General features: G+C 44.4%; 1 protein-coding gene across 1 annotated transcript in view; it reads right to left on the bottom strand.

The window, feature by feature from the left end:
- The window catches only part of LOC134226348 (uncharacterized), a 103,480-nt gene that overhangs the window by 54,220 nt on the left and 37,099 nt on the right, over nt 1–12,161 (bottom strand). Inside the window, exon 2 of the mRNA XM_062707068.1 lies at nt 10,531–10,845. Coding sequence (XP_062563052.1) covers nt 10,531–10,832 — 302 coding nt within the window. The 5' untranslated portion in view covers nt 10,833–10,845. The remainder of the gene's footprint in view (nt 1–10,530; nt 10,846–12,161) is intronic.

Here is a 12,161-nt window from a genome sequence, read left to right as displayed (position 1 = left end):
CGTCACAGAAGCGGCAATTTGAGGTTTGGATTGCTCCGATCTTTTGTAGATGGTATCTGCAGGGCAGTGTCCAGTTATTAGACCGGTGTAGATGTTGAGATCCCTTTGTTGAGACCTAATAGTTGTTGGGTTTTCTTGGGGTTAATCGTTACGAGCCTTTTGGATTGGCTCGTATGGGGAAGTGCATTCCAGTTTGATGTGATTTGACTGACCATATATTTGTTCAGTTCCATTTTACAGAGCAGTCTGAGATCCCGCAGAAGGGCTCAGGGCCAATGAACCTTTCATTAGATCCATTCCTGGCTAGCTCATCAGCAATCTCGTTTCCCTCTAGACCCGTATGTCCTGGGATCCAATATAGGTAGACTCGATTGCGTATGGATAAGTTTTTCAAAGCCAGAATGCATTCCCACACTAGCTTTGAGTTACAATTGTAGTTATTAAGCGACTTAAGTGCCGCTTGGCTTTTAGAGAAAATACATATTTTTGCAAATTTATACTTTCTCCTCAGGCATAATAACACGCATTCTAATATTGCATATATTTCCGCCTGAAATACTGTGGGCCACTGTCCTAAGTGGTTCTTCCCTATTATGGACCCACCAAAATATTCCTTTAATGGACCCTCTCGTGTTTATTTTTTTTAAGAATTGTAAAAAATCATCTAATTTTAGTATCCATAGCATTTACAATGCAAGTGATCAAATCATAGGACTGTAAGGTAGGTTCTCCCGATGGAATTTCATAGCAAAATGTTTACATTGTACTGTAATAATGCAAAAATGGCTGGAGGGTCCACTATTGGTTGGGGGTCCACTATTGGACACTTTACCCTATTTAATAATACGTAAAAAAAAATGTGTATAAAAAATATGGCTTCTATATATTATATTGCTAAACTTCTTCATTTCCATATGTTATCTCTCGGGTATGACTTGTACGGTAGAGGCATGTTAAACTACCACTAGAGCGTTTTGAACCACTGTCCTCCAGAGAATGAAAAAGTGTACTTTAGCGCAGCGTATCAAATTGCTTTTTAGTTTAAACAATTTTTTGTCGTCTTGTTTGATTAATATTATTCCAAGCTTTCTTTGGAAATGTGGATCACGGGAGGGGTTGGTTTACAACATGCAGTTACAGCGAGTGTCAGCGACCGACAACACAGATGTCATTTAGGTAGTGGGAATTAATTTGAATCGTCGTTGGTGGAACAGTTTGCCGAAGCGATGAAAAAGGAAATATTTCACTTCTGTTGATTTTTCTTCGTTCTAACTAGTTAGTGATTTGAAATGTACTCCCGTTTGTCGTTACTCGCCAGTTGGATGATGATGAAGGCGCCAATTACCTATTTAATTACAGCCACGGAGCGATACCGATTCCAGCTTTTCATGGCATAGTGACCTGCTAGATATATTCATCATTCTTACTTAACGTTTGGACTTTTGGTGGACTTTTCTTGTTCCTGTACACAACACATTTTACCGATGTATCGTTCAACAATAATTTTTTTTCTGTGGGGGCGTAGAATCAAATGCATTAAAAACTCGGTGTACTTACTTCTTCTCACGACCTACATCAACTCCTCGGCATTGAGCACACATTGTATTTACTCACATGATCTCTCGACGAATCCGTTCGATAGGTTTACTGTGTACGGTGGTTACTACTTGTACTCCGATTTCCTTTACGCCGGATGAGCTTAACAACAAGATGTGATTTAGAGTATGCGCTTTTGTTTCTCCGGAGTTAAGCGAAAGATCGGATGCCTTGAGTTAATCATGTGTTCGAGCTCCACAAACAGGTTATGCAGCCCCTCGTCGTTGAGTTTTCTTTCTGAGTATGCTTCACCGCCCACGCGCAGTGCTCCTGGTGGAATAAAGGTTCATTTAGTGTTAGCACTGGTAAAACTTTCTGATTGTCCAGTGTCCATGGTAAATCTGGTGTCGTAGTATGTATTTGATTGGCTTCTTCGCCATCTTTTATCGTTGGATCTTCCTAGTTTAACTAGAAGCGGCTGCACCAAGATCAATCAATCAGACGGTAGATGGGACTACGATTCCCTATGACCTCCTGACCAATCTCGTTCGGAAGTTTTTGTGAGAATGCTGCCATATTATCTGGGTAGAATTCGTGCTGGGTAAGTTTCAGGATTGCGACTTCTGCTGCTTCAAGTTCAGCCTTGCATAGTTGTCCAGTGTATTTTTAGTGCCTTTCAGCTGAGCTGTGGAGGAATCGGAGCACGTATGCCATTGTTCATTGTAGTCGATCCTAGAAGGAGAGGCGATTGAAATCTACAGCCAGCTCGAATGAATAGTGCCGGTGTAATCTGCGTGCATCTCTTTAGGACAAGGTCATTCATCTTCCGTTATCCACAGAACATTGAGACCGAAAAATTACTTGCTGAAAGTTCTAAAAAAAATTATGAAGAGTTCTTGAAGGAATTTCTGTAAGGACTCCAGGAGAAATTCTTTGAAAATCAGTGGCGGACATTCCACTGGACTATTTGTAATAAAACCTTCCGAAAAAAAAAATCGTGAAGGAAACTCCGTAGGAATTATCTGAGAGACTTCCAGACGAACTCCATAAGGAACTTCCGAAGGAACACCTTGAGAAGAATTCCAAAGAAATTCTTGAAGAACTATCGAATGATCGACTGTTTATTGTTATTTTAACTTCAAACAGCTACGCAGTCTTTAAGGATTAAAACAAGATTTATATTTGTCCAACGTTTCGACACGGGGTCGGGGTTGTGTCGAAACGTTGGACAAATATAAATCTTGTTTTAATCCTTAAAGACTGCGTAGCCGTTTTGGGTTAAAAAAAATCTTGAGGAAATTCATGAGGAATTCTTGTAGAAATTTCAAGAGGAATCCCTGGAGGAACTTCCGGAGGAATTCCTGGAGGAGCTTTAGAATGAATTCTTGGAGAAACTTTTGGAGGGATTCCTGGAGAAGCTCCCGGTCGAATTTTTCAAGGAACTTTTGGAGAAATTCCTGGAGGATCTTGCGATGGAATTCCTGGAGAAACATCCGAAGAAAAAGTTCCAACAAATTTCTGGAGGATTCCTGCATGAATTTCCGGAGGAATTCCTAGAGGAATTTCCGGAGGAACTTCCGGAGGAACTTCCGGAGGAATTCCCGGAGGAACTTCCGGAGGAATTCCCGGAGGAACTTCCGGAGGAATTCCCGGAGGAACTTCCGGAGGAATTCCCGGAGGAACTTCCGGAGGAATTCCCGGAGGAACTTCCGGAGGAATTCCCGGAGGAACTTCCGGAGGAATTCCCGGAGGAACTTCGGAGGAATTCCCGGAGGAACTTCGGAGGAATTCCGGAGGAACTTCCGGAGGAATTCGGAGGAACTTCCGAGGAATTCCGGAGGAACTTCCGGAGGAATTCGGAGGAACTTCCGGAGGAATTCCGGAGGAACTTCCGGAGGAATTCCGGAGGAACTTCCGGAGGAATTCCGGAGGAACTTCCGGAGGAATTCCCGGAGGAACTTCCGGAGGAATTCGGAGGAACTTCCGGAGGAATTCCCGGAGGAACTTCCGGAGGAATTCGGAGGAACTTCCGGAGGAATTCCCGGAGGAACTTCCGGAGGAATTCGGAGGAACTTCCGGAGGAATTCGGAGGAACTTCCGGAGGAATTCCCGGAGGAACTTCCGGAGGAATTCCGGAGGAACTTCCGGAGGAATTCGGAGGAACTTCCGGAGGAATTCCCGGAGGAACTTCCGGAGGAATTCCCGGAGGAACTTCCGGAGGAATTCCGGAGGAACTTCCGGAGGAATTCCGGAGGAACTTCCGGAGGAATTCCCGGAGGAACTTCCGGAGGAATTCCCGGAGGAACTTCCGGAGGAATTCCCGGAGGAACTTCCGGAGGAATTCCCGGAGGAACTTCCGGAGGAACTTCCGGAGGAACTTCCGGAGGAATGCCCGGAGGAACTTCCGAGGAATTCCCAGAGGAGCATCCGGAGGAATTCCCAGAGGAGCTTAAGGAGGAATTCCCGGAGGAACTTCCGGAGGAATTCCCGGAGGAACTTCCGGAGGAATTCCCGGAGGAACTTCGGAGGAATTCCCGGAGGAACTTCGGAGGAATTCGGAGGAACTTCCGGAGGAATTCCCGGAGGAACTTCCGGAGGAACTTCAGGAGGAATTCGGAGGACTTCCGGAGGAATTCCGGAGGAACTTCCGGAGGAACTTCCGGAGGAACTTCCGGAGGAATTCGGAGGAACTTCCGGAGGAATTCCCGGAGGAACTTCCGAGGAATTCCCGGAGGAACTTCCGGAGGAATTCGGAGGGACTTCCGGTGGAACTCTCGGAGTAACTCCCGGAGGAATTCCCGGAGGAACTTCCGGAGGAATTCCCGGAGGAACTTCCGGAGGAATTCGGAGGAACTTCCGGAGGAATTCTGGAGGAACTTCCGGAGGAATTCCCGAGGAACTTCCGGAGGAATTCCCGGAGGAACTTCCGGAGGAATTCCCGGAGGAACTTCCGGAGGAATTACCGGAGGAACTTCCGGAGGAATTCCCGGAGGAACTTCGGGAGGAATTTCCGGAGGAACTTCCGGAGGAGTTCCCGGAGGCAGTTCGGGAGGAATTCCGGAAGGAACTTCCGGAGGAATTCGGAGGAACTTCGGAGGAACTTCCGGAGGAATTCCCGGAGGAACTTCCGGAGGAATTCCCGGAGGAACTTCCGGATGAATTCTCGGAGGAACTTCCGGAGGAATTCCCGGAGGAACTTCCGGAGGAATTCCCGGAGGAACTTCCGGAGGAATTCCCGGAGGAACTTCCGGAGGAATTCCGGGAGGAACTCCGGAGGAACTTCCGGAGTAATTCCCGGAGGAACTTCCGGAGGAATTCCCGGAGGAACTTCCGGAGGAACTTCCGGAGGAACTTCGGAGGAATTCGGAGGAACTTCCGAGGAATTCGGAGGAACTTCCGGAGGAATTCCGGAGGAACTTCGGAGGAATTCCCGGAGGAACTTCCGGAGGAATTCGGAGGAACTTCCGGAGGAATTCCTGGAGGAACTTCCGGAGGACTTCCCGGAAGAACTTCCTGAGGAATCTCGGAGGAACTTCCGGAGGAATTCCCGGAGGAACTTCCGGAGGAATTCCCGGAGGAACTTCCGGAGGAACTTCCGGAGGAATTCCCAGAGGAACTTCCGGAGGAATTCCCGGAGGAACTTCCGGAGGAATTCCCGGAGGAACTTCCGGAGGAATTCCCGGAGGAACTTCCGGAGGAATTCCCGGAGGAACTTCCGGAGGAATTCCCGGAGGAACTTCCGGAGGAATTCCCGGAGGAACTGCCGGAGGAATTCCCGGAGGAACTTCCGGAGGAATTCCCGGAGGAACTTCCGGAGGAATGAAATTTGAAATTTGGAACTTCCGGAGGGATTCCCGGAGGAACTTCCAGAGGAATTCCCGGAGGAACTTCCGGAGGAATTCCTGGAGGAACTTCCGGAGGAATTCCTGGAGGAACTTCCGGAGGAATTCCTGGAGGAACTTCCGGAGGAATTCCTGGAGGAACTTCCGGAGGAATTCCTGGAGGAACTTCCGGAGGAATTCCTGGAGGAACTTCCGGAGGAATTCCTGGAGGAACTTCCGGAGGAATTCCTGGAGGAACTTCCGGAGGAATTCCTGGAGGAACTTCCGGAGGAATTCCTGGAGGAACTTCCGGAGGAATTCCTGGAGGAACTTCCGGAGGAATTCCCGGAGGAACTTCCGGAGGAATTCCCGGAGGAACTTCCGGAGGAATTCCCGGAGGAACTTCCGGAGGAATTCCCGGAGGAACTTCCGGAGGAATTCCCGGAGGAACTTCCGGAGGAATTCCCGGAGGAGCTTCCGGAGGAATTCCTGGAGGAGCTTTCGGAGGAATTCCTGGAAGAATTTCCAGAGGAATTCCTGGAAGAATTTCCAGAGGAATTCTTGGAGGAACTTCTGGAGGAATTCCTGGAGGAACTTCTGGAGGAATTCCTGGAGGAACTTCCGAGAAAATTTCCAACCCGAAAATTTCCTAGACCGAGCCGGGAATCGAACCCAGCCACCTTCAGCTTGGTCTTGCTTTGTAGCCGCGCATCTTATCACGCGGCTAAGGAAGGCCCCATAAAACTTCTTCTAGTATACTATAAAAATAAAGAAAAAAAATTAAAATTTATAAAAGTTTCCATGAACTTTAAACGCTTTTAAAGAAGGGGTTATAAATGGAAAAAGCTCAGTTTTATTTATTTTTTATATTATTTTGTGGATAATTTTAAATTTTTTATAAAAAAAAGCTATCTGTTTTGTGAAAAAAATTGTAATTGTTTATTGCTCATATTGATTTAGTTATTTTTTTTTTTTTGGTTCAATCGAAGGTAATTGCCTATTTCCGGGGATTAAACCACCCGACTTGGACGTTAATTTACAATGTTATGAAAACTCATATGTGAATATGTACGTTATGTGGAAGATATTGATTTGGAAAATGTATTGGAGGTAACCACTTTCCCTTCGATGGGACTCGAACCCATGACCCTACAGTACGCTAGACTGGTGCTTTAACCAACTAAGCTACGAAGGACCTCCGTCGGTCTTCGCAACCTAGCGGCTACTGAACGAGCTCGAGATTCCCAAATTGGACGCATAGTCAAATCACTCGCAATCCATTTCTCAAGCCAATACTTCCACATGCGTATGCTCCTCTAATGTGGACGTGTACAATACACATGTGGAAGTATTGGCTTGAGAAATGGATTGCGAGTGATTTGACTATGCGTCCAATTTGGGAATCTCGAGCTCGTTCAGTAGCCGCTAGGTTGCGAAGACCGACGGAGGTCCTTCGTAGCTTAGTCCGGGATCGGAAGTGGGGCTGGGTCGGCCACACTCTACGTAGGGGCGGAAACGAAATCTGTAAACAAGCATTAGACTGGAACCCAGCGGGACATCGCAGCAGAGGCAGACCCAGAGGCTCATGGCGGCGAAGCCTCAATAAAGAAATAAAAGAAGTCGACCGAAATCTAACTTGGCAACAGGTTAAAGCGATAGCCGGGCAACGCTCAGGATGGAGATCTTTCAAGTCGGCCCTTTGCACCACCGGAGGTGTACAGGATCCGTAAGTAAGTAAGTTATTGCTCATATCCTAATTTATGTATTGGCAACTTCCTAATTTTTTATGGAAAATGGAGATTTATTTTAGTCTGGGTTCGAGTCCCATCGAAGGAAAGTGGCTACCTCCAATACATTTTTCAAATCAAAATCTTCCACGTAATGTACATAAATTAATGACCATGTTGGGTGACAATAGCCGAAATATAGGGAATTGACTTTGATTGAATCAAATCCTCGCCGGATCGGCGGACTGCGAGCCCCAGCAAAATAATCAAGAAAATTATGTTCGAACCGTTATATATGTTCAAAAAACTGTGAAATGTTGCAAATTTCCCGGCAGTAGAAGTGAGAACCGCTTTGGGTTTCCATTTACAAACACATGTCTTCAACGCGCATACATAATTTCCCAATATTATGTATTCTCTGTTGAACTTTTCGTAGTATCACATATAGTCGGTAGTCCTGTTTGAAATTTATTTCGACCGACATGCTAATTCATAGCTGCGAAGATTTCCATGCAGCATCCACAATGTTGATATTTTATTCGTTTTATTGCATAACAATCATACGCAAGCCTCTTGAATTGGAGTGTGTCCACATGTATATGTACTAACCAATTCACTCGCTATAAGAATTGCGTGCTATATGTTGTAGTTTCGGGAAAGAAAAGCAAAATATAATAATCACTTTCCTTTTTCAGCATTAGGCGAAAGCCTAGGCCTCTGGTAAAAGAAAAATCTCAACGTAATTGGATGCGACAATCGATCCGGGGGTCACGTACGACAAATAAACAGGAAAAACTATTTCCAAGGTTGCTCGTGCAACCTAGCCTCGAGTTTCATAGCAAATATGAACAGTTTTCTCTCACAGTTTGAGATAAGATTCATATATGGAATGGCGATATCCAGGCGGTAACAGGTTCAAATGTCAAACCATGACGGCTTCAGTCGTGATGTTTCAACCAATTAATTGATTGCCGTTTACTGACTTCAAGTGATTTGCCGATCGAATAAACATGCAACCCTCCGTGAGAAGCTTTACGATTCCTTTGATTTCTTTATTTATGGTTTAAGTTCGTCTTCATGACCTGAATTCGATCGAACGGGTATTGCAATCGACGATGAACAATTCGCACCGAGTTTTGCCAACGTTTGATCCATTGCCGCGACTCAATATTGCTCAGAAATGGTGTGCGATAATTGCAGCATCAGCAAAAAATGAAAATGAAAACAAAAGCAAGATGAGAATCTGGTTCCTTCTGCGGTTACACCGGAACCATGCCGAATTTTCAGGTCGCTATCCGTTCACACAAATGATGGGTACCTACCCCAAACAGAAGAATATCATCCCGGCTCTTCTACGGCATCAACTCAATAGCTTCTGTCCATCGCCGCGCGTGGAGTGAGACCACGACGTCATCATCAACGGAGGCACAATGGGCCACACAACTAAATGGGAGTGTGGGAAATTACTGTTTTGGGGTTTTGGGAATATTTATTAATTACCTACGTGACGCGAAAATTGGCCATTTTCAAACCCCTCTTTCCTCCTATGCCACACTTTTAGTAAATATCATCAAAAATAATTCAAAAACAGATCGTCGCACTTCTTGTAACCCCCTCCCGCTCTAAGCGTTACGTAATTCATGAATGTTCCTTTTGGATTTTTTCTCAAGAGGGGCTGTCCACAAACCACGTAGACCGAAATTTCACTTTTTCAAACCCCCCGCGTCCCCCCTAGTAGACTTTCGTAGACTTTCTCAAAACCCCTAGAAGTTTTTTATAGAATACTTTGGAGAATTTTCCTGCTCAATACAGAAGAATTCCCTGGTGAAATCCATGATAGTTTCAAGCCGTAGCTCAGACGTTTACTTTAGTGAAATTCATTAAATTTTTAAGGAGAAAAGCAAGAGATTATATTGGTAAAGTAAATAAAAAACCGGAACATCCTAAAAAATCAACAAGTGAACTTCGCACGAAGCTGCTGTATAAATCGCTTTAATCAAAAAGTCTACGTAGACTTTTGGAATACCCCCCCGTCCCCCTTCGTAGAATATCGTAGACCTTTTCGAAACCCCTCTCCCTCCCTCAAGAGTCTACGTGGTTTATGGACAGCCCCAGACCTGTTGAACTCAAATTTGCCCCTAAGATGTTAGTTTTTCAGATCAATTTTACAGATATCCACCAATTCGATCTTCTTCATAATTAACTGAAAATAAGGCTCATTTGCCATTGGGCATTACGAAGCCGGAAACTTTTTGATTCAGCCATTATTATTTATCACAAGCTTTGCAATCACCGAAACTTGTCTAATCTTGAAAATGATTGACTTTTAGGTCTATCACTAACATATACAGTAGAAATATTAGTATGAAAGATATGCAAAGAAAGACGTCATTTTGATTTCAATTGAACCGTCAAAACTATAGATAGTCTACTATCTATAGTCAAAACCAACATCGATCTGTAAACTCGAGGTCCCAATCCTATCTTACTGTGTGCATTTCATAGATACTTTAAACCAAAGAAGTTTGTTAAAAGTGCTAGTGATGCCAGAACCATTTTTATGTTTATCACGTTGCCATTCCGACAGTTTTTTACTTCAACCTGTTATGGTTTTAGTGTTGCTAAATGTACAATCAGTCTAAGCTGAGTTAAATTTGAATCTGTGTCCCACAGTCAGTGGCAATATAAGCAGGAAGCCGAGGAAGCGCATTGAACTGCCGCCGCTTTCGGGACACTACACTCCTGGCACTGCGCGATGATGACGAGTCCACGATGAATGCAATAATGATGGGATGACGGGGGAGAAACGAACGAAATACAATAAAGCCACGATGAAATTACAAAACAAACATGAATGAGCAAAACCATCGTCAACACGATATTGCCCACTCGCAAAAAGAAATAAACTTCCCATTCATTGAGGGACTTGATGTGATGCGGAGTGCTTTTTTGAGATCTTCTTGAATCTCTCGCGGAAGGGGGTGAGTGTGCGGCGGAGTGGCAATAATCGTCACAACAAGAGCATCGGCACGTTCTGCGGCTGGGCCGTAAAACTTCTAAAATTAGTGAAACTATAACAGGACTTTGCGAAGCTCGATTCCTCGAGAGTTTTGACAAGTTGGAAATTATGGAGTGAGGTTTAGCTGCATTGATAGCAGATAATATCCAAAAATAGTTCTTCAATATTAGTCTACCGCATAGAGCTTACTCCTACATTTTAAATTTAATATTTCACTTTTTTAAGTATAAAATTTCGATAAAAATATAAAAATATTTGAAAAATAAATGTTTCATCTTATAAAAGTACTTCATTTCTAGGATAGCATTTTGTTGTTATAACTAATTAAACCAAACATCTTTTCTCTCCACCAAAATCAAACAAACCTAAAAATTATTATAGTCGGTTTCATTTTAAAATTATTCAGTAAAATGTCCACAAAACTAACCTCATTTTATTCTGTTTGGCCACCATAAGCTGTGGCGATTCCTCCTCGAGTACCGTTGCCGGGCCGACGGTGTCGGTCCACTCCGCGATGGCTGCCCGCTGTTCGGCTGATCCTCCGAAGGCATGCCGCGTCCGAGGACAAAGAGTATCGCGCCCTTCTCCCTGCGGGGACCATCTTTCTTTGTTCATGGTTTTGGCCGAGATTAGCAAAAACGTCGTTTGGCCGCCAACCAGCAACAGCAGAAGGAATGCTTGCGCTATGTGCGCTGCTCCTTGCACCATTCCAGTCCTACTTTTAGGCATTTTTTCGTGTACTCTGAAAAGAAAGAACCCGAACAAAGCATGAGGTATTTTTTTTGTCAAATCACAAAATGAAATAGAACTATTAGTAAAGGGCAAAAATAGCATACAACTGGTTTTGTGTAATAGGTATTACATAGTTACGCAAAGCGCGTTAGATTTAAGGAACAATATTATCTTCTGACAATGAACTTCATAAGAATTCCTGTTCTTAAGTTCATAAGAAATAAATTACAGAAATGCAATGATAATTTATATTTATTATGCAAAGCCAATTTATAGAGGGTTAATGTTCCGTTTCTTTATCTCATAGTTTCCATATTAATTAAATCAAAGAAATGGAAAGCAGGTTGAATTGTCTTTTTTGAATCAAATGGGTGGCGCAACTGTACGATCGTTTGGAAAAAAAATCGGTTGCGGAGTGTGGTCGGAAAATGTCGGCGCTTAGGCATTTTCGAACGATTTCAGTACCCTTCCAAAGCTGTCTAAGCACCAGAAATTCAACCTGGGTATACGAAGTTCAGCAAGCATTACGGTAAACAAAGGGGCAGCAGGGACTATGTCCAAGGGCTCCCTCCCCAGGCCATCTGCGAGTTGTGGTGCCTGCCTAGGATATGGTGGGGTTTGACAGTGGGCTCTGTTAAACTTCTATAAAAATCTGTATGTATCCGCAATCAGTGACCGCGTGTTGCTCAAAGCGCACAAGCCCAAATCCTGGTGTTAGGTGGGACGCTAAACAGATCTGACACGACGGCCCTCCGACGAGACAAGAGGTTTGCGCAGGCCCAATAAGCCACCTTTAAAAACAACCATTACGTACGATATATAATACGACTCGATACAATCGACAACGACCAACGGCGGCGGATAAAGGATCACGATTGCAAGTCGCTAGGCTTCACATGTTGCGACAGGATAATCTACGAAGAATTAGATCCCCGCAACTTCAACGTCGTAGCGCTGCAGGAAATCTGCTGGACAGGACAGAACATGTGGAAAAGCGGACATCGAGCGGCTACCTTCTACCAGAGGTAACAGATATTTAAGCTTGAACAAATTTTATCGACAATCTTGTGTAGACTTTTGAACTGATGTACGTTGACTCACTACTGCCATCTACTCAACTGATTGCAGAAGTACATACGGACGCAACTGATTAGCAATCGTCGAACGCAGTCAATACGTTTGACAGTCACATTTGGTTTGCGTTTTACCCAACAATGATTCAAGCACGGTGCCCCGGATCAGAGAAAAAACATGTATAACGGCGAATATTAGCAGTAAGTGGAAGAGAAGAATGCAAAATGGGCGAGATTGGTTCACTCGTGTGGA

This window comes from Armigeres subalbatus, chromosome 3 (genome assembly GCF_024139115.2).
Source record: "Armigeres subalbatus isolate Guangzhou_Male chromosome 3, GZ_Asu_2, whole genome shotgun sequence".
NCBI classification, from domain to species: Eukaryota; Metazoa; Arthropoda; class Insecta; order Diptera; family Culicidae; genus Armigeres; species Armigeres subalbatus.
The sequence above is the reverse complement of the archived record's forward strand: the minus strand, read 5'-3'. Positions and strand labels throughout refer to the sequence as shown.